This window comes from Capra hircus, chromosome 21, assembly GCF_001704415.2.
Source record: "Capra hircus breed San Clemente chromosome 21, ASM170441v1, whole genome shotgun sequence".
NCBI classification, from domain to species: Eukaryota; Metazoa; Chordata; class Mammalia; order Artiodactyla; family Bovidae; genus Capra; species Capra hircus.
The window spans coordinates 64,479,700-64,501,555 of NC_030828.1; the positions used below are offsets into that span (position 1 = coordinate 64,479,700).

General features: G+C 59.1%; 1 protein-coding gene and 1 non-coding gene across 8 annotated transcripts; one reads left to right on the plus strand and one right to left on the minus strand.

Annotated features, from left to right (window-relative positions):
- On the minus strand, window positions 1-14,110 carry SLC25A29 (solute carrier family 25 member 29). Of its 7 annotated transcripts, none has more exons than XM_018066357.1 (5): window positions 13,787-14,110; window positions 7,737-7,780; window positions 4,734-4,807; window positions 2,787-2,870; window positions 1-2,078 (listed from the first exon to the last, which is right to left on the minus strand). In XM_018066357.1, exons 3-5 carry the CDS (start codon window positions 4,761-4,763, stop codon window positions 1,344-1,346), a joined length of 849 nt encoding a protein of 282 aa, XP_017921846.1. In that variant the 5' UTR covers window positions 4,764-4,807; window positions 7,737-7,780; window positions 13,787-14,110; the 3' UTR covers window positions 1-1,343. The 7 variants fall into 7 exon arrangements, with proteins under 7 accessions (XP_017921846.1, XP_017921849.1, XP_017921844.1 ...); XM_018066360.1 differs by having other exon boundaries at window positions 4,734-4,803; window positions 13,787-13,801; XM_018066355.1 differs by lacking the exon at window positions 4,734-4,807 and having other exon boundaries at window positions 13,787-14,109.
- On the plus strand, window positions 15,503-15,603 carry MIR345 (microRNA 345). The gene has a single exon (NR_129715.1). It is a non-coding gene; the product is annotated as a microRNA 345 (primary transcript).

Here is a 21,856-nt window from a genome sequence, read left to right on the forward strand (position 1 = left end):
TTAAAAAAACAAAGAGCACTTTATTCCCTCAGAGGTTTTCTGTACAACAATGATGCCACGTGGGGGTGGGGGTAGGGGGTGGAGGGATTGGGGGGAGGGTCATCCTGGCTTCCTTGAGCACAGCCCACCTCCCAGGAGTAGGGCCAGTCACCTCCAGTCACTGTGGAGGCCACAGTCACCTCCAGCTTGTGCAAAAGTATTCGCTTCCCTGTCCGGTCTCACGGCCAAGATGTGCCAGCTGTACCCAGGCTGCCAGAGCTCACACCACCGGCTGGTTTCTAGTGACAGCCCCGGTCATGTGGGTGCAGATGTCCTTTGGCCTGGAGGGGCCCAAACTGGTCAGACCTGTGCCCATTTACAGGCCCTGCCTGGACTCACAGGAACACAGCATTGAGACTGACTGCCTGGGAAAGACACCATTTCGCAGGGCTCAGGGATCCCACAGGTTCTCCCTGCCGACCCCTCTGCAAACCTCGGGAAACCCTGACTGTTGGCAGTGGGCCTGAGCCGCAGACCTCAGCTGCGTCATGACGTCACAGATGGGCAGGCTGAGAGAGAGTGGAAAGACTCCCCCTTGCCATGGCTCTGTTTAACTGTGGAGATCTCCCCTTCCACTGACCTGTGCCTGCTCCCCCACCCCAGCTCCTAAGCTAATGTGGAACTTCCAAAAGGTTCCATGGCTTTTTAGTAGTCCCCAGGCTATCCTCCAGTGGGAGTGGCAGGAGTAGCGGTACTACCAGTCTTGCAGCTCGGAGAAGCTGGGGTGTGCTGGCAGAGGGTTCGGTTCTGGGACCCCAGAAGGCCCCCGAGTTGCCCCTCTGTCCCTAACGCAGACCGGACAGTGGCCTAGAAGTATCCCTGGAGCTCTGCCAGGTGGAGGAGTTCAGAGTTAATGAGTCCCTGGCAAGCCCATTGGTGGGTCTTCAGAGACCACCCCCCCCCCCCGCCGCCCCCCCCCCCCCCCCGCTTCGCCCCGCCCCCGCCAGGTGTGGGCAGGATCCCAGGAAAGGGTTGGAGTGTTGGCTGGGCTTCTGGAAGACTCCAGAAGCCAGTAACAGTGCCAGGCTGGGTGCCCCACAGGCAGCATCTCTGAGCTTCCCGACAGTATAACACGGGGAACAGGGTCCCCATTTTGCAGTGGAGAAAAACCAAGGAGGTCAAATACTGTAGCCAAGGCCCACCCAGCTGAGGAGTGAAATTCAACCCAGGTCTGACTGAGCCCACAGTCCATGGGGTCTTGGGTGTCTGGGGCAGGGCGGTCGGCAGGGGACCCATTTACAGTTCTGGAAGAGCCTGGGCTGCGTTTTGGAAAAACCGCCCCGGGGAAGGTGGGGCGGGGGGCATCACAGGCTGGAGGGCTGGGCCAGGGTGGCGGACCCAGCATCGCCCTCGAGCCGGGCCTCCTCACCGCGTGCGTAGCTGAGCACCACGGTGACGGTGGCGAAGGTGGCCGCGTTGACGGGGAAGGCGCGCAGCAGCGTGGAGGCCAGCCCCCGCGTGAACACGCGCCAGCCCTCGTCGCGGTAGCTCTGCTGCACGCAGTCGACGATGCCCCGGTAGCGCGGCGCGCCCTGCAGCCCGTCGGCCTGCAGCCGCGACTTGATCACATCCACGGGGTAGGTGGAGAGCCAGGACGCAATGCCTGACGTGCCACCCGCCAGCAGCAGCTTGGGCACCAGCAGGCGGTCGCCCGGCTCACAGCCCAGTGCGCGCGTCAGCACGTCGTAGGTGAGGAAGTAGACGCCGAAGCTGGGGGTCTCGCGCAGCAGCGTGGACGCCATGCCCCGGTTGACGCCGCGCAGGCCCTCCTGCCGGTAGATCTGCGCCAGGCAGTCCAGGGGCCCGCGGTAGGTGCGTGCCGGGCCCGCCTCCTGCAGCTGCAGCCGCGTCTTGGCCAGCTCCATGGGGCAGCAGATGACGCACTGGATGGCCCCGGCCGCCGCGCCCGCCAGGAACTGGTTCAGCGGCGAGTCCCGGCCCAGCGCCCGCAGGGTGTTGCCCTGCATGCCGAACACCAGCGCGTTGATGAAGGTCAGCCCCAGGAGCGGCGACCCCAGGCCTCGGTACAGGCCCAGCACCTGCGGGGCGCACAGAGAGGCGTCAGGTGCGCTCCCGCTTGGAGTCTATAGAGCTGCCCAAGCCCACCTCCCCGGGGGACCCTCCATGCAGGTGGTGGCTGCCCGGGCCCACCTCAGCTGCTCCTGAGAACCAAGCAGAATTTGATCAGAACCCAGGTTCTCAATCTGAGGGGCCCGGGCACTCCCGCCCTCCTGTTTCCAAAGTCTGGATGTGCCCCGGAGTTGCCCACCGCCTCTTCTCCCGGCTCTGTACTCCAGGGAGCACAGCATCGCAGAGCTGGTGTGCCCTGCTCCACCTCCTGTGGTCCAGTGAAAGAAAGTGAAAGTGGCCCAGGCGTGTCCCCCTCTTTTCGACCCCATGGACTGCAGTCCATGGAATTCTCCAGGCTGGAATACTGGAGTGGGTAGCTGTTCCCTTTTCCAGGGGATCTTCCCAACCCAGGGGTCAAACCCAGGTCTCCCGCATTGCAGGTGGATTCTTTACCAGCTGAGTCACCAGGGAAGCCCAAGAATCCTGGAGTGGGTAGCCTTTCCCTTCTCCAGCGGATCTTCCTGACCCAGGGATTGAACTGGGGTTTCCAGCATTGCAGGCGGATTCTTTACCAACTGAGCTGTCAGGGAAGCCCCCTGTGGTCCAGGCCCGCAGCAAGGAAGAGGCAATGCTGAGGCCGGCGTCCCACCCCACCTCCACGGGCCCCAGGCACTCACACTCTCCTGCTTGATGATGGCCTGGAAGCAGTGCAAGGTCCCTCGGTACTGGGGCTTATCCACACTCTGGACCTGAAGCCGCACCTGGAAGGAGGGCCCAGTGTAAGTAAGATGGCCGCGTGGAGTCAGAGTGCCCAGCTCTCTGCTGCTGGCACGCAGAACCCCCGGGGAGACTCTTGCCAGGAGGCCTGAGGCTGGACCCATGAGGCAGGGAGCCAGGGGGCTTTCTGTGGCTTTTGGAACCCCAGGGAGGGAGGCTGGGTGTCTGTGCCGTTTTTAGGGAGGGCTGTCCGTGGACAAACAGTCACGGAGACAGCCAGCTGCAGAGGGGTGGGGGTCCTTAAGACCCCTGTTCACTATCTCCGCACGAGGTACTGACAGTGGGGCCTAAGGCATCTCCCGAGACCTCCCACTGTCCCGGAAGCAAGTCCTGGCTGATGCCCACGGGGTGTCCAGGCTTAACACCCCACCACACTCTCCGTGTCGGGGCTGGGAATGCCCACTGGGTGCTATCAGTGAGGAGCCTTGGGCCTTGTGGGCCTTCCCCTTGGTTTCTGCCAGTGGCCCCTGGGGAGGGCAGTGGTCATGAGTTAGCAAAGCAGTGACTGGAGAGCCGCTGGCCACCTCCTTGGGACCACGTCAGCAGCTCGGGGGCCCTCGGACCCCAGCAGCCCAGAACCTCACTGTGAAAGCACTCTTTGTCCACAGAAAGCTTATCTCAGTCCTTGATACTCATACCCCAGGGTCAGAGCGGGGGCATCTTTTCTTCCTGTGTCTGGGGGAGGCGGGTGAGCTAGGTTCAGCCCTGGACTCAGCTCTGACTCAGACATGACCCCCACTACAGCCCTGGCCGTGGTGTGAGCGCCCCTCTGTGCAGGGCAGTGGAGAGGGGCTCTGTTGTGATCACTGGCCAAAGTGGGGTTGGGGTCACTCCTGTTTCAAAGATGGGAAGGCTGAGGCTCAGAGAGATTCTGCAACTCGGTCAAGGCTGTCCTCTCCAGGGACATGCGTGGCTGTGTTGGTCGGGGCCAGGGTGGGGTTGAGGGTGCTGGCTAATGCACTTACAGAAAAAAAAAATGTGAGCAAAAAAGAAACCTCACGTCGACACGGGGGCCTCAGCGCTGGAGGCCACCACTCTGAGAGGCCGCTGCCCACCCCAGCACCCCTCCCCACCCTGGCTGCCAGCTCGGAGAAAAGCAGAGCCACTCAAGAACACTGAGGGCATCATAACACCACGAGCTCTGCCTCGGGTTGCTTCTGTGATGGGAGGTTTCCCACTTCCCCTTCGACGTCCGGGGGTCTCTGGAGGACTGACTTTTCCTCCTGTGGCCCCTGACACCGGCATCAAGGACGCCATGTCAGCAGAGATGATGTGAAATGGAGCTGGGCCCTGCCCTCTGTGGGTCAGACTTTCAGACACGCCAGTGACATCTTATCAGGCTGGACTTGTTTTCACGCCTAGGCTCGGGCCAACTCGGGTCCCACAAGAGGCTGCAGGGGATCTCCCCTTTGTGTCTGACCCCTGGGGGCTGGGATGGGCACCCGCCATCTGGGATTCTGGGGTAAAATGTGGCCCGAGTCTTATAGAATCTAGAGTTGAGGTTTTTAACACTTGGGGGTAGCAGGATCTCATTGGAGGATTGACGGACCCACCCCTGGAAAAGTTGGTCATTTACACACCAACCCCAGGAGGCTCCCAGCTTCCCCCCACCAGGGCTGGGAGATCCCACATAAAGAACCCCTGATCGAGACGGGGCTACTTTTTCTCAACCAGCCCCCAGGCCCCCACCCCGGGACCTGTGCTTGGACCCAGGCTCGTTTCATACCCTCCCTGCCCGGGCCAGTCTCGGGGGGCAGTCTGGTGGGTGGGGTGGTGGGGCGGGGCCAGGCCAGGGGCCTGGTTTGGACAGAGAAGGGAAGCGTTGGGTTCACCTGGTCTGTACTTACTAGGCTCTCCGGGATGAGGCTTACGCTCATCTACAACAAAGTTACATTTTGCTATGGACGGAGACAGCCCCTAGCTCAGAAAGTAAAGGCAGTTAAAGCAACACAAAATTTCAACATCACATCCAGGCCGGGGACCCCCGAGGCCAGCCCCCGGCCGCCCCGCCCCCGCCCCCGCCCGGGGCGGCTGCTCCCTGGTGAGAGAGGGCTCAGACGCCGCGCCCCTAGGGGCTGCCACGTCCAGTGACGTCCACGGGCCAGAAGACGACCTGCCCAGAGAAACGCGTGGGGAGGCGCTGTGTCCGAGGGCAGTGGCTGCGGTTCTGGGCGCCACGGAGGTGTGCCACGTTTTGGACTCAAATTTCAGTTCCAAGGACCTGGGGGGACACACTGCCAAGGTCGCACTCACGAGATGGTGTGGATGGAACTGCAACGTGGGTGTCCCCTCACGCATTCGGAAGCCCAGGTCCAAGTTCATGAGGTTTATAAGGAAGGAAAACTGGACCGTGGATGAGAGTTAGGGTGCTAGCCGCCTGGAAGAGGGGAGGCCGGAGGTGTTAGGAGAGGAAGGGGGTTCCCGTGGGGGGCTCCTCGTTTCTCCTCCCAGGCGTGTGCTTCAGCGGCAGGACCACTTGCAAGACTGGCAGGTAAATCCCACTTTTGCCAAAAACCAGGAATATACATGGGCCTGTGTGCATGTCTGTTTTCTGGTAGAAATCATTAACAAGGGTCGGGGGGAAGGTTACATAAAGGACTGGTTTTGTTTTTGTTTTGTTTGTTTATGTGTGTCTGTTATGGTGAACATTCTTTTATACCCTACATTACTTTCGTAATAGAAAGCCAACCAAAAAAAGTGTGTATGTATGTGTTTTAATTAAAACACATTAAAAAAAAAACCAGCGTTTTCCTGTTTTCTTTGACTGAGAATGTTTATTATTATTTTTCAATATTTATTTATTTGGCTGTGCCAGGTCTTAGTTGTGGCATGTGGGATCTAGTTCCCTGGCCAGGGATCAAACCCAGGCCCCTTGCGTTAGACGCTTAGCCTCTGTACCACCGGGGAAGTCCCAAGAATGCTTAACTTTTATAATGCAGAACAACCAGGAAAAAGAAAATGAGCTGAGCATCTCTACCTCCAATCAGAACAAGGTCACAGTGTCTGAGTGCATGGGGGGGGGTGTGGACAAGAAGGGTCACGAGCTTGAGTGACAGTGGGGACTTGCTAGGGGTGGGTTTTTTTCCCCTTTGGAATAAAAGGCTGGGCTTTTTAAAGATAGGTTTGCGCAGAGGTGAGGCTGGTGGGCCGCAGTGGCAAAAACAAAAACAGTTACAAACGGATTTCCTCAAAGACCACCTCCAGGGTCCAGGTAAGGTGGGGCAAGGCAGGAACCCAGCAGTGGAGAGGTTCCTGAGCTCAGGCTACTCCTGGGGCGCTGGCCATGGCTCAGGAGCTCAGAGGGAGCTGGAGGCACCAGAACAAAGTGGTCCCCAGCCTGGAGGGACTGACCTGGGGCGGGACAGGAGGGGCGGTGCCCCAAGAAGCCCTGGCCGAGTCCAGGCTCAGAGAGGCCTCTGCAGAGCTGGGCAGAGGAAGTGAATCAGAGACACTTCTGGGCTAGATGCAGCTTTGAGAGGCACGCACAGCACAGGACCACGGCATCGTGGGGACAGGCTCCCCCAGCCCTGGAGGGACTCAGGGGCCACTGCGTGGCAAGAAAGCCTGGCCTTGCCTTCTGGGATAGAAGGAATCCCATGCCCTTCGGAACTAACAATTCAATCCAGCACAAACCACACTGCTGAGTGCCGGGCCCAAAGGCCTCGGGAAATCTCGCCAGTCCCTGACTGTGCAGGTCAGGGGGTAAAGTGACCGGCAGGTGGGCTGCCAGGGAGCCTGGAGCTAGCTGCGCACAGCCCAGAGAGAGACCTCTTTTTGTTTGCTTTTGGAGTGGCTTGGGGGATCTCAGTTCCCCAGTCAGGGATGGGGCCCCGGCCCACAGCAGTGAAAGCGCAGAGTCCTAACCACTGGGCAACGAAGGAGTGCCCGGGACAGAACTTTCTAAGGTCAGAGCACAGTGCTCAGGGCAGGGCCCTCACCCGTGCTGGAGGAAATGCAGCCCTACTTCACAGGACCTGTTCTCGGCCCAGGGACACCTGGGTTCCTGAAAAAGGAGGAGATGGCGGTCTCTCAAACCTGCCTATAGGTGACATCCTTGTCTTTGCTCCACCTTCGCCCCTGGAGGAAGAGGAGCCAAGTTCAGGGTTTAGCGGGCTATAGGGTCTGGCCTAGGGCCCACTGCTTGCAGTTCACCGGGCTCTAGGGAAGCCCTCAAGGAAGGAGCACGACTTGGCTAATTTAAGGATAAAACCTCCAACAACAGAGGGCAGATCTTATTTGGGAGTTTCTAACTGGGAATGCGGACTCTCTTGGTTTCCACTGAGACATCAGGGAACCCGGGACCGACACTGTGCGGAGGAATGGGCTCGCAGAGCGGGGAGCGGAGCGCCTCCCTGGAGCTGCACTCTGCAGCCTCCCAGGAAATGCCTGGGCAGCGTGTCAGCTGTGAGGCCCACCACTCTGGGGGGATCGCAGTCACGGGAAAGGCTGATGTGTGATTTCTCTCTAATTCTCTCTCAATCCTTGCCTGCAGGAAGCAGTCTGGAAGCGTCCTGGGTGAGGACAGGGTGGATGCCCCCGTTCTGGGCGGTCCCTCCATCAAGCGTCAGGATGGACCTCCAAGTTCAGCCCCAGCTGGGAGATGGAGGAACAGACCCAGAGGAAAGGCCGGGCCGGCCGGCTGGAAAGGCCGGGCCGGCCAGCTGGACAGGCCGCTGCTCACCTGGGCATCAGGGAGAAGCCTGATTCTACCTTCTGACCTGTGGGAGGACCTTGAAGGGCTCCTGAGATGGTCACCAGAAAGGGGTATCCCGCCACCCCAACCCTGCAAGCTTCCCTCCAATGTCTGCACCTCCACCACGGCCTGAGGATAAAATGGCGATGAGACTCACCTTGACCGTGTCAAACGGGTGTCCCACCAGCACGCCTGCCACACCTGGGGGGAAAAAGGACAGCCTGTGACCCAGACGCCCCAAAGACCGCCAGGTGGGGCATGGGTCCAACAAGGATGTGCCTGCCACATCCCGGGAGCCCCTTGATCCTTGGGGTGGGGTGAAGAGAGGGTGGCCATCCCAAGGCCAAGACAGGATCTGTCAGACTCAAAGCTGGTGACTCTCTCCACCCGGCTGCCCATTGCCGGGAACAGAAGGTGCCCCTTGGTGCAGCAGCAACATGGTGGACCTAGAGAGGGTCATACTGAGTGAAGTAAGTCAGACAGAGAAGGAAAAATACTGTATGACTTCCCCTATGTGTGGAATCTCAAAGAAAATGATACAAATAAACTTCCTTACAAAACAGACTCACAGACTTAGAGAATGCACTTAGGGTTGCTGGAGGAAAGGGTGAGCGGAAGGGATGGTTAGGGAGTTTGGGGTGGATGTGTACACACACTGCTGTATTTAAATGGATAACCAACAAGGACTGCCCGTGGAGCACAGGGACCTTTGCTCAATGTTATAGGGCAGCATGGATGGGAGCGGGGTTTGGGGGAGAATGGGTGCCTGGATATGTATGGCTGAGTCCCTTCACTGTCCATGTGATACTCTCACAACACTGTTAATCAGCTATACTCCAACATAAAATAAAAAGTTAAAAAAAGAGAGAAGGTGCCCCCTGGGAGGCTGTCGATGCCATTTCTCAATTTTCCCTTCACTCCAAATGCCTGGCGTGGTCGGGCGCTCCAGGTGTTCTGGACTTGGGGTCAGCCCCTTACCCAGCTTTGGATCTTCCCTCTGCCATTTACCAGCTGGCTGAGCTCACAAAAGACAGTGTCTGAGCCTTACTCTCCGCGCTTGTACAGGACTGAGAGTTAAACTTCCCCAGGGCTGCCCCCGGTCCCACAGTGCTGACCCGGACATGAGGCATCGCAGCTGCTGGCTGACCGCTCCCCTGCCCTGCACGGGAGCCACGTTGTGCCCAGGGTGGCAGCCCATGACTCTGTTCGCTTGTTTATGTATCAGTCTAGGACCTGTAAAGATTCGCCTTCCCAAAAACGGACAAGCCCCCCCCCTCCGCCAGCCCGAATGGCTTACGAGCACCTGTAAAGATTCGCCTTCCCAAAAACGGACAAGCCCCCCCCTCCGCCAGCCCGAATGGCTTACGAGCACCTGTAAAGATTCGCCTTCCCAAAAACGGACAAGCCCCCCCCCTCCGCCAGCCCGAATGGCTTACGAGCACCTGTAAAGATTCGCCTTCCCAAAAACGGACAAGCCCCCCCCTCCGCCAGCCCGAATGGCTCACGAGCACCTGTCAGAGTCCTGTGTGCTGTGTGGGCTACAAACATCCCCGTGAATCACAGTCTTGTTAGACCACTTCACGGAAGGACAGTGAGGCTGAGAGGTCAGGGAACTGCCCCACTGACTCCCACGCTGTCCTCCCTGGAACTGCACATGTGTACGTCTGGCAGCGCTGCTTTTATTGCTAAGTTGTTGTTCAGTCGCCCAGTCATGTCTGACTCTTTGTGACCCCATGGACTGCAGCACGCCAGGCTTCCCTGTCCCTCACCATCTCCCGAAGTTTGCCTGAGTTAATGTCCATTGCATTGGTGATTCATTACTGTGTTTATTGCTATATTTCAATGTATAATATAGCAATTCAACAGGCTAATATTCATTGAGTCACAGTCATGTTTCTACCTGCTGGTTACCATTCTTAGCTTTGTATGTGTACCAACTCTCCCTCTTATGTATATAAAGGACCATTAGCCCATTTTACAGATGAGGAAACTGAGGCACAGAAAAGTGATATATGTCCACACCACACAGTAAGTGGTGGAGCCAAGATCTGGACCCAGACTTTCTGGGCCTGGAGCCCTCCTTCTTAACCACTCATCTCCTGCTCCCCATCAGAGCTGGTTACCCCGTTAGTGGATGTCCACAAGTAAATAGGAGTTATTATGCTCCTTCACATATTGTATTTTTAATCCTTATATAATGTCATCTTCACCTTGTTTAATGCTTCAGACCTTAAAAGTGAAAGTCACTCAATCGTGTCCGACTCTTTATGACCTCGTGGACTATACAGTCCATGGAATTGTCCAGGCCAGAATACTAGAGTGGGTAGCCTTTCCCTTCTCCAGGGGATCTTCCCAACCCAGGGATCAAACGCAGGTCTCCCACATTGTGGCGGAGTCTTTACCAGCTGAGCCACAAGGGAAGCCCTCAGACCTTAAAGTCCACCTTATTTGATACTAGCTTTGCCAATCCTGCTTTACTTCTGGCCACGAGTATCCGGTATAGTTTGGTGACGTTCCTAATTTTCGACTCCGTCTTACCACTTTTAGACGTTCTGTAAACAAACTAGAGCTGGGTTTTGGTTTCTACTCTGGTCTGAAGCAGCTTGAGGTTTTGAGAAGACAAGAGACCTGACACCGTTCCGTCTTATTTTATGGGTACGACCCCTTTGCTCTCCACATTTTTGTGGGTTTAGGCAAACTACTATTTATCCCCTTTCTGCTTGTTCACTTGTAAGTTTAAGAGTTACCTCTCCTTTGGAACACTCATAACCTACATGTGAAAGCGAAAGTTGCTCAATCGTGTCCAACTCTCTGTGATGGCATGGACTATACAGTTCATGGAATTTTCCAGGCTGGAATACTGGAATGGGTAGCCTTTCCCGTCTCCAGGGGATCTTCCCAACCCAGGAATTGAACCAGGGTCTCTTGTATTGCAGGCAGATTCTTTACCGACTGAGCTATCAGGGAACCCACATGTAGAAACAGGGTTAAGAACTATCAGCGCCCCACCACAAGGTGAGAGTAGGAGGCCTTCTCTGCCCCCTACTGCCCCACCTTACCCCCAAGCACATTCCCACCCTGCCCATCTTCCACTGACCTTCACCTCCAAAACCTAACAGGGCTATTCCATCTTAGGGCTTCTACACTCATCACTGGAGCCTCTCTTGATTACGACCCTCAGATGTAACACATCTGAACTCCCGCTCATCTGCAAAACCTGTTTCTTTAATGCCATCAGGGAAGACAGTCCTGAGCTCTTGCGAGGACTGAGCCCAGGTCATTACCTCTGGACACAGCCATGAATCTTGTGGTTTCCAGCACCCCAGATGAGAAATCCCCAGGCAGCCTGTCTGTTCACCTTTGTCAATAATTTATTCTATCAGAGAGCTGCTGAGATTTTAATCTGTAGATTTGGGGAATATCACCAGGAGATATCAAGTGTGTGTCTTTTTTTCTTTAAAGAACTCTACCTGGTACGCCCTCAGCCCTTTCACTCAGCAGACTCCTGATCTGAGAAAATTTCCACTATTATTTATTCATCATACTCATCGCCTCCAGACCTCTTCCTCCTTCTGGAACCCCTGACTTTCGCAGGTGGGTGAAAAGATACCGCAAGCCTGTCTTTTTTTGTTCCCTCAGCTCTCCCACCTTTGTGTTTCTGGTCTTCAAGACACACTTTGTTTTGATCGTTTGAGACCCACCCCCGTTTTCATTTCACGTTTTAAATTTTCTGAATTTGAAATTCTAGTTCTTGGGGGAATGGAAATGGGTACTGGGACCCTTCTAACCCAGTCCCCTGCAAGGCCTCAGGGCTGCTGTCAATCAAGACCCCACCGTGCCTCCCAGAGGGCGAGGTTGGACATGTGGTTCACACGTAGCCAATCAGAAGGGATCTATCCTCCTTCCTCCCGGGATGCTGAATTAAGAGCCACTCCCAGGGGCAGAAACAGCCTGCACCTGCTCTGAGCTTCCAGCCGGTGAGGAGCTCAACCCCAAGGAAACCAAGCAACCTCTGGGGCTCAGGCTCAGGGTGCCACCCGGACGTGGTTCCTGGACGGCCCCTCTGCTCTGAAAGCTGAGCCTGGGACACAGTCAGGTCACTGTCCCTAGCGCCTTGAGGCTGGGGGAAGGGACAAGCCTGGCGGCCACCTTGTACTTTTCAGGGCCTAGGTTTCTCCTGGGTCAAGTAACACCAGGAGAGAGGGTCCCTTCTACCCTCGCCCATCTCCGTGCACACCACGGGGGAAGCACAGACACCTCTAGCCCCAGGCGTCCACCTGGACCCAGGTAGAACCACAGGTTTGGCGGCCGTGGAGTACCCTCTGCTCCCCAACCCAGGAACCGGCTAGGATCTCTCCCAGGTGGGCGTGGTGAGGATGGGCAGGGGCCCTGGTGAGCAACAGCCCAGGGTGACTTGACCGTGTGTGTCCGGAGGGATGGGTCTGACTTTACCAAGAGTGTTCCTGCCCCAAACCCCGCGGCTCCCAGTACACCTGTGTGAATACAGAAGGGTCCTGCTTTTCTGGGGTAAGAACCCACACTCCTCAAGAAGCTGAGAAGGGGCCTTGGCCCTGGGACTGAGCACCCACTGGGGGTGGGAAAGAGAAGGGTCTGCCCACCCCCGACCCACGAGGAGCCCACAGCCTGGTGGCAGGACACAAGGGGAGGTCCCTGGAGGTGGGGGGAGGGAACAGCAGAGGGGAATGGACAGGGCGAAACTGACAGCTTGGTCCAAGGAGGTCGGCCCCTCCTGTTTCCTCTGGCACGTGGGCTTGGAAGAAAGCTCTGGGGCCTGCAGGCCTGATTGGGCAACCGTCTGGGTCACTTCCCAGCACACTCCCTTCTGCGTCAGCCTCCTCCTCTCAGGAAGCTAGCACCACAGGGGTTTATGTGCCTAAGGCTGCTCTCCACACTCCTCTTCCTCCAGGGAGCCAGCGGCGGGCAGATAGCTGAGAGCTTGATTAGAGTCACCTGGGGGGTAGGTGACCTGCTGGAGGAGACAAGCGCCCAGTGTCAGCCTGGGCAGGGCCTGGGGATACTCAGCCAGTCCTCTGGCACTTCTGTCAGCTTGCTGAGTCCCTGACAGCTAAACCTGGCTCCCAGCGAATACCTGTTGAATAAATTAACTCTACAAGAAAAAACAGAGACACTAAAGGCCAAAGAGGGAAGTGCCAGTGCCTGATGCCCACAGGCAGGCCACAGCCAGCCCAGGCAGAACGCGGACTCAATGTCCGCAGCGGGGGACACAGGGCCTCAGCGCTGCAGGGCAGCGCGGCGTCAGGGAAGGTGCCCCACATCGGGCACATGCACGCGTGAGCCCAAGACCTAGATCCTGCGACGATTCGGGCCTACTCTGCCCGCTCCCAGGGGCTTTCCTGGTGGCTCAGTTGGTAAACAATCCGCCTGCAATGTGGGAGACCTGGGTTCGATCCCTGGGTTGGGAAGATCCCCTGGAGAAGGGAAAGGCTACCCACTCCAGTGTTCTGGTCTGGAGAATCCCATGGACTGTATAGGTCATGGGGTTGCCAAGAGTCGGACACGACTGAGCGACTTTCACTTTCACGGCTCCCCGCCCCCACCCCTCTCCAGTCTGTTCCCCAGAAAAACCGCGCAGGAAGGGGGCGGGGCGCCAAGGCGTAACTAGGCGCCTGGGGTCAGGCCCACGCCTTTTAGGCCATCTCACTAGGGGGTCGTCCGGTGGCCCCCGGCCCCACACCACCCGCAAGGCTGCGGGAGACGGGGTGGAGCCAGTTTCAAACTTCTTGGGCCCGGGGAGGGGACCCTGCTCCGGGTCGGCGCAGGCTGGGGAACGGCGTGAGGGAGATGGGCTCGGAGCCTCGCCGTCCGCTGGCCTCGGCGAGGAGGGTGGTGGGGCATCCTTCTGGCGGTCCCCTGGCAGCCACGGTAATATCCCCGAGCCCCAGATTGCTCGTCCGAACGTGCTGCGAAAGACTTAAAAGACAGTTGCCTTGGTGGACAGAGCCCTAGGGGCCCTCCGGGCCTGATGTCAATTCACGCCCACAAGAATCCCGTGAAACAGGAGCACAGCTAACCCATCTTACAGTGGAGGAAATCTCAGCCACAGGGCAAGCCACGGGGCCGAGAGGTCGCAGGTGAGCTGGCCTCCCAGGCCGGACGCCTCGTCCCTGGGCACCGGGCGTCCCCGGCCCCCGCGCGCGCCCGGGCAGGACCCGCCCAATTCCTTACCCCCAGCGCATCCAGCCAGAAAGTCGAGCGCCATTGCCGGGTCTCCGGTGAAGCCGCCTTCCTCCGGGTCCCCCTTCGCTGGCCCCTCGCCGGGCTGGTCGCCGTCGGGGGCCCTCCCTGCTTTGCTGGGCTGGGACTTGGCCTGTCCGCTGCCTTCTGGCACGGAGCCCCGCGCAGGCTGGGGTCTGGCGGCAGCGGCGGCGGCGGCTCAGCGCGCGACTCCTTGCCGGGCGCTTGTCCCTCGTTGGCCGGCTCGCCGGCCTTTGCGATCCGTGCGCCGCCCGTGGTCCCTCACCTCGGGGCGCGCGTCCCGCCCCTCGGGCCGGCCGGCCGGGGCTCGGGCGGGGCGCAGAGCTCAGCCAATGGGCGGGCGAGGAGCGGACAACGCCCCGGGCTCCGCGCGCCGCCGCGGCGCTTCATTGGCCGGGCGAACCTGGGCGGACCTAGGGTGCGGGCGGGGTGGGGCGGGGCCACGTAGCCGGCCGGCGGCGGGGGGAGGCGCGAAGGCGCTGCAGACAAAGAATGCGCTTCGTGCGCCCGCCCGCGCCGCCCCAGGCGGAGAGGAAGCCGGGCGTGCGCCGCCGCGGCGGGACGGTGGGACCGGTGCGTGCGGGGAGCTCCGGGCCGGCGCGGCCTGGGAACTTCCCGGCGTGCGTGACGCGGATCAGCGGGGCCGCGGGTGGCGTGCCCTCGCTCTGGACCGGAAGCCTGGGATCCTTGTGGCCTGGGTTCAGATCCCAACTCCACCGCCCAAGCTCAGGGTCCTTGCTTGCATAATGGGGACGCGCCGCGGTTAACGGAGGTGGAGCGCCGGGACCCTCCAAGGCCTGCAGGCTGGAACACTAATTGTAACACTCCTCGAGCGGTGGAACGCCCCTTCGGGGGAGTCTTCACCCCCACGCCCCCTGTCTGTGCGCCCTCCGGCCGGTGGGCCTGGGGCTCCCGGCCTCCTGGCCAAAGGCGCGAAGGGCGTGGCCAGGACCTCGGGGCGCAAACTTGCGGGAGCCGTGGAAAGCTGTGCGGAGGGGAGGTTCCAGGAACCGCGGAGCGAGAGGCCAGATCGGGCGCGGTGTGGCCAGAGGGGGCGGTCACGAAGCCGCGGCTCTGGAAGGCCTCGGGGCCTGGACCGCCTGGCGGAAGGGAGGGAATGTGAGAAGGCCAAGTGGGAGGGCGCTGGGCCCCGGTTTACTCAGGTAGCTGGGCGGCGGGAGGTGGGGGTGGATTAAGTAAGAGCAGAATCCGACTCTGCTCTGCGTCCGCTTTCCCCCATCCCTGGGATTGGCCGCGGCCAGGGACCCCTCCCTGGGGAGCGTCCGGGTCAAAGACTCCCTCTTGCCCTTCTCCAGCTCCTTGTGAAGTCCGGACTGTCCGGTTGGGACTCGGTTTGGCCGGGCGCTTTCTCCCTCACCGTGAGTCAGATGACAACTTCAGGCCTTCGCCCAACTTCCTTCATGCTCTTGCAATCAGGACACACAGTCCGGTGTTTCCGGGTTGCAGATCACACAGTTCTTTTATTTGCATGTTACTATTTCTGAAATCGACAAGGAGGTTACCATGGATATATACCTCACGGACAGGTTTTAAAGATTATACTTGCTACTAGGGGATACCTGTCAGGTGCATTAACTATCGTAGTGAGCAGAGGCCACTCTAAATCCAATGATTCTGCATGGTGTCCTTTTATTCTTAGAATCTAAAGAGAACATCCACTGATCTGAGACCCAAACCCAGGTCTGCTGACTCCTAGTCCAGTGCTTGTGATGGCTGGTGGGCCCTGAACTAGGGGTCTGGAGGCCTGGGTTTGAATATCACCAGCCCCTGACAACACTCATGAGCCAGGAAAGCGCGTGGGCCCTAGGAGAAGCCCAGATCCAAAACCCAGGTGGGAGTTGGCCAGAGGCCTCAAGGTCACGGAGATTAAACTGGACAACCTACATCCGGGTGACTCACCTCTAGGAACAGGGGTCCCTGGGTTGCTGAGGCCTCAAGGGGGAAAGCACAGATGCCTGCAGCCTCCGTATCTGTTTTTGGAGGTTTGAGAGGAGAGTCAAGAACCTTAACAGGGCAGTAAGTCAGAAAATTCTTATGGACTGATTAATAAGGAGACAAAGAGAACACAAGTGCCTTTAAGTTAATGTTGTGCTTGGGGCAGCTTGCGTGAGCCCTGACTCCTGTCCTTGGGCCAGCCCAACAGCCTGGTACGCAATAAGCACTCAGTATTTAGAAAGCTCCTTGGGGAAAGCTGCATTTGAGCAGACCGTGTAGGCATCCACGTGGGGGGATCCACAGAGGTAGCGGTGGGATGGATCCTGGATCCTGCAGGTCAGGCAGGCGGTGAGCTGTGCACCCTGCAGGGAGGACTTGGAGAGGGGCTGGACTGGGGGAGCCAGTGTTCAGGCTGAGGCTTGTTGGGTTTGGGGACAGAGGTCCAGCAAGTGGTGAGCAGTAGAGGGGTGGGCTCTGGGGCAGGTGTGCCCACGGTGGGTGCTGGGGGTTGACCTTCAACCAGGAGCACCCCAGGGCAGGTGCCTGTGCATCCCAGAGTCTGCTGGAAACAGCATTTGGGAGGCCGTGAGGAAGGGGCGAAGGCAGGCACTGCTAGGGGCTGGGGTCACTGGGATGTGTGTACTGCTGGCTTACTAAACCACAAGACTACCCTGAAAGCCGTCCCTCCCTAAAGAATCATGCAAGGACTTCTTGGTGGTTCCACTGGTTAGAAATCCACCTTGCGACCCAGGGGACACAGGTTCGATCCCTGATGGGGGAACTAAGATCCCACATGCCACGGCCAAGCAAGTTGGCACGCTGCAATTAGAGAGCCCGTGTGCCTCAAGGATCCCGAGAGTTGCAACTAGGACCTGACGCCACCAAGTAACTTAAAAAAATCATGCATTTAAAAAAAGTTATTCCTGCTGCCTGAGAATCATTCATTCACTTGGGTGGTGCTCTGCACCTGGAGGGGGCACAGGGCAGACCCACCTCCCTGGTCTCCAGGGCCTCCCACGCAGCTGGCAGGGAGACCCAAAAGAAGTGAAGATGCCTTAGCCAAGGAAATGAGTTTGTAGGCAATGGGCCTGCGTCATTACATCAGCCGCTGGGGTCCATATCTGTTCTGCTTCATTTCCTGAGAAGATTACAGTAGTCTGCTTTTTCAAACTTCTCACGTTCCACAGGGCCCCAGGACCCTCCTACCCTCCCAGGGGAGGCCACCTTGCAGGGGGTGCTCAGACCCCAGCCTTTAAGAAGTGGGAGGGGCCCAAGGCCAGAGCAGTAGGGGGACAGCAAGAAGGGGAAACATGCCACAGGGCACCAGGGGTCAGGCCAGGTCACTGAGAGCTGTGGCAGAGATTTTGTTTTGCAGGGTGTTTGTAATTCCTGACACAAGACAGATTGGGTGTGGGAAAATTAGTAACAGCAGTCTCTCACCCTGGAATCTACTGAATTCAATGGTGGGAGGTTATTTGGCCCCTGGGGTTGGGTGGGGAGCAAGGCTGGAGTTCGAGATGTCTCAGGGCCAGTGGGGTAGGGGGTGGTCTGAGGCACCCACTGTGTAGACCTTGTGGGGAGTTGGGCTCAGCTGGAGGGTGGGCAGGGCAGGCCTGGGCGCCAGGGCAGGTGTAGTTTTAGGATGGGAGCCACTGGAACAGGTTCCAAAGCTCCTGGGCACAGACCGGTGGGGAGGGTGGGGCTGTTAACTGCCTCCCACACCCCCCACTTGGAATAAAACCCAGGCTCAGAGCCTGAGGTACCTGGCCGAACCCTCACAACTGCAAGCTCATTCTGCCCCAGGGCCTTTGCCCTGGCTGTGTCCCTGAGGAGGGGGTCGCTCCTCTTCCCAGCCTGGTATAGTCCTTTACAACGCTCAAGTACCTGCTCAACTCTCAGCTCCTCAAAAGGGGCTTGGCTGCGGAGCCCCCCACCCCAACCCATGCCCTGTTCTCCCCCAGCTCCTAGAATGACTCGGCCTGTTCCTCTAAATGTTTAAAACCTCTCTTACTCTCGAATGTTTGCTCCACCAGGCCGGGACCTTATCATCTTTAAGTAACGCTAAACAGGGCCTGGCACACAGCAGGGGGTGAGCAGGCAGCCCTGGGTGAGGGGCCCGGGGCTCTGGACTGTCCTGCCCTGTGGCCACGGGTCCCCCCAGACCTCTGGGATTGGAGTCTCCCAGGAGACAGCCAAAAGTGCAGATTTCAAGGCCCCACCTCAGTCTCAGGGAGCAGGTGGGGGTAAAACCTACTTTGAAACTGGCCTCTTCAGGGATGGAGACCGTCTCCCAGGACAGGTTCAGGGATCTCTGGCTCAGTTTTGCTTTCGTCTCCACTTGCAGCCCTCCTGGCTGTGTGGAAGACCCTGCAAGGAACACGGTGGGGTGGGGCTTTGTGCCAGGGGGTCCACTTGGACCCAGCACTAGGTGCTGATGAGCTGGCTCCGCCCTACGGGTCTTTCTCCCGGCAGATAAACGTCTTCCGTCTGAATGTCCCTCCGGCCTCAGGTATGGTCCACTCTGGGAGTGACTCAGCCTCCCTGGTGAGTGAGTCGGCCCTGTGCCTCAAAGCGGGGAGGGCCTGAGACCCCTGGGGATAGCCAGTCCCTGTCCTGGTGGCCCCTCCCGAGTCTGAGATGCTCAGCGTTCTCCTGTTGGGTGGATTTTGCAGAGTTCATGTCTCTCAGTTGAGTTTCGTCAGCTCCAAAGGGGCCACCACGCCGTGCGGGTTTCTGGCACCTTCATTCAGTTGGACGCAGTCACCATGGTCCCTGGGGCCGAGTCCCCAGGGCAGGTGTGGCCTCGCTCGGCACGCACTTGGCCGTGGAGGGGGTGGGCCGAAGCAAGGGAGGCTCCGGCCAGAGGGAGAGATGGCCAGAAACTCAAGAAGGGGCGTGACAAAAATAGATGTGCAAGTGCTTCTGTGTAAAAATAGAGTTAAAGGGATCTGCCCGGGCTGCCCCAGACCCGGAAGGCCACAGGGGTGGACCCCAGCTGGGGTTGGCTCAGCCAGGCGCGGACACGGGGTGTGCTTGCTGCTCACGGGCCTCATGGAATCAGGCCCCTGGGGCAGTGCCCTCTGGGGGTACCCGCTGTCATGGTTGGGGGATGCTTGGACCAGCAGATGCTCTGGGGCTGTCGGGCAGCGTGAGCTGGCACCCAGGGCAGTGTGCCCCTGCCTGGGGCCAGGGTTGGGGCGGCAGGGTGAGGCTGTGTGGGTGCATTTGGCAGCAGGGCGGGAGTGGGTGGGGTGCTGCCCCGGGCAGGGAATGTGTGTTGGGATGGCAGGCGGGTGCCCTGGGGAGTGCTGGAGGGGACAGAGAAAGGGCTGAGAGAAGGGCCTCCTGGAACCCAGGAGCCTGCTGTGGTTCTTGGAATCCAAGCCCGAGCTTCCCCTTCCAGAGCCTTCGCTAGCCCTGTGTTCCTCCTTCCTCCTGTGGCTTCCTCAGTCCTGACGGCCCAGCCTCGGGCAGTCATCCGCGGCCCAGCAGGGGGCATGGACCCCTCTGCCCCCGCCACGATCTCCCGTCCTGTTGCTTTGGGCTCTGCCCCCTGGAGCCCCCACCACAGCCCCGTCTTCGGGCCGCTTGAGTGCCTGACCCTTGGTTCCTGTGCCTTGCCCCCAGCGGGGGTGGGGGGGGGGCAGGCTCACCTCTCAGATGAACCCTTTCAGTGGGTGTGTGTGTAGGGGCTGGTCCTTGGTGAACCTGCCCTCAGGCACTTCCTGTTAAAGTGTGCCGGGTTCCCTCCCTGGTCAGGGAACTAAGATTCCTCATGCTGCACGGTGTGGCAAAAAAAATAAAAGATAAAAAAGAAGTGCCTGTCTTTGCTTCCCAGTTGGCTCTGTGACACTTTGTCCCAGCCTCCCATCCTTCCCCAGCCTCTGCCCCACAGGGCCACTGCTTCCGCTGGACGTGCCGTGCCCGCGCCAATGAGCCAGGTCCACATGCTCTAGCCGGGTTGTTCCAGGTGCCTCCCCCAGTCCCGACAATCTACTCAGCCTTACCCGGTGCTGCGCGCCTGCGGGTCTTGGCCATGCTGGGAATGCCCCCCCACCCCCCGGCGGGCGCTCCAGTTCTGCCTGTGATTGGGGTCTCCCCCTTCAGGAGCACCATGGCTGCATGGAGGCCCTGTGGCCTTCCCCTTGCTCTCTCTGGGACCCCTGACTGCGGGGGACGTTGGGCCTCTTGTGAAGATGTGTGGGCAGTCCCGTGGGGAGGTTCACGAGGCCAGGAACTGAGGCCTCCGGCCGACAGCCCTGTGAGTGCATCACTCTGGAGGGGGCTTCCTCCAGCACCCCCAGGTGGCTTCAGATGGCCACAGCATGGGAGACCCTGAGCCAGAGCCACACGCCTACGCTGGTCCCGAGTGCCGACCCGCAGAACTTGTGAGACGATGAGTTGGTGTCAGATGCTTCTCCGCATGGGGATAATTTCTCGGGCAGTACCAGAGAAAGAGTGTACTCCCCAGGCAGGCCAGGGCTGCAGGGAGGCTGGGCAAGCCTCTGAATCTTTGTTGGATCCCCGTGTGGGGTTTGCACAAGAAGGTGTGCGCTGGAATGAGGGAATGAATTATTGACAGCGGTCAATAGCTCCCCTTCCCAGATCAGCAGATCAGATAGGCCTCAGGCCCTGCCTTGACCAGAGCCTCATTCCTCAGTTCCACCCTCTGGGGCCTTGGGTCTCGTGGTGTCAGAGGTTACCTTGTCCTGGAGAGAACCTCCCAGCCAGTGGGCCCCCAGGATGCCTCCTGTGCATCGCTGAAGGGGTCACACGGGGCCTGGAAAACAGGAGGGGCTGCACGAAGTAACTGGAAGGGCTTAGGTTACGGCTTGGGCATCTGGGAACGGAAGAGACGGGCCAGGGAGTGGGTGGGGACAGGGCAGGGCTGGATGCACCTGACCGCTGGCCCAGGCCTGAGGCTGCTGGCTGGCACTCCAAGGGTCGCTTCTGCTCCGTCAGACTACCAGTGCTGGGGAGCCCCCACAGTCCTTACCTGCGTTAGCCCTGCTTCAGGTGGCTGCCGTCCCTGTTTGCAGATAGGAAAACTGAGTCTCGGGGTCATGTTAATCAGTGGCCCCCGTGGCAGCGCTGGGCTCAAATTCCAGGTCTTCCCCTAATTGTCACTGCTGCTCTCTGGCCTGTGGTGTCCTCGTCTGTAACACGGGGATGGCTCCAGGGGCCTGGAGCTCTGTGCTGAGCTCAGACATGAAGACACTGCTCCTGGGGGGCATGGGGGCGGGGGAGCTGAGGGCAGCCCTTCCTGTTGGCGCCATTGCCCCAGTGGAGGCACAGGCTGGGGACGCCCTGTTGTATGCTTTGTGACCCTGAGACCATGGGAGCCAGAGGGAGGATGTCAGAGGGAGGCCAGGGTGTCTGGGAGGTCTGAGGTGGGCGGTCATCCACCTTGCAAACCAGTCACACCCCAGAGATGCTCCCCCACCTGAAGGTGGGTGCAGCCTCAGCTCCCGCCTGTGGCTGTGTGGTCTGCAGCACCCAGTGGGGGGTTGTGGGATGCAGGTAGAGCGTGGCAGGCGCCAAGCCCCTGAGTGTATAAATTGGTCTGTCCCATTTTACAGATGAAGAGACGGAGGCTTAGAGTGTCACAGAGTGAGCCAGGAAGACTCTGGAGTCTCCTGAACTCATCCAAGTCTTGCCAAGGAGCCTCATTTTCTGGAAATGCCCCGCTCTGGAGCTGGCCCAGTGTCCCACTCTGGACTCATTGCCTGGAAGTCCCCCTGCCCCCACCCCTTCCCTTCCAAATCCTGCCAAAATGGTAAAGTGCATGATAGGTAAAAATAGTTCAGGTGGATTTCCCCGGTGGTCTAGTGGCTAAGAATCTGCCTGCCAATGCAGGGGACCCGAGTTAGGTTCCTGGTCCAGGAAGATCCCGCATGCCACAGGGCAGTAAGCCCGTGAGGCACACCTACGGAGCCTGTGTGCCTGGAGCCGGTGCCCTGCAACAAGAGGAGCCACCCACAGAGAGAGCTGCCCCCACTAGGCCACAACTAGAGAAAGCCTGGGCTCAATAGCAAAGACCCAGGCCAGCCAAAAAGAAGTAAACAGATGTGAATCATTCAGGGG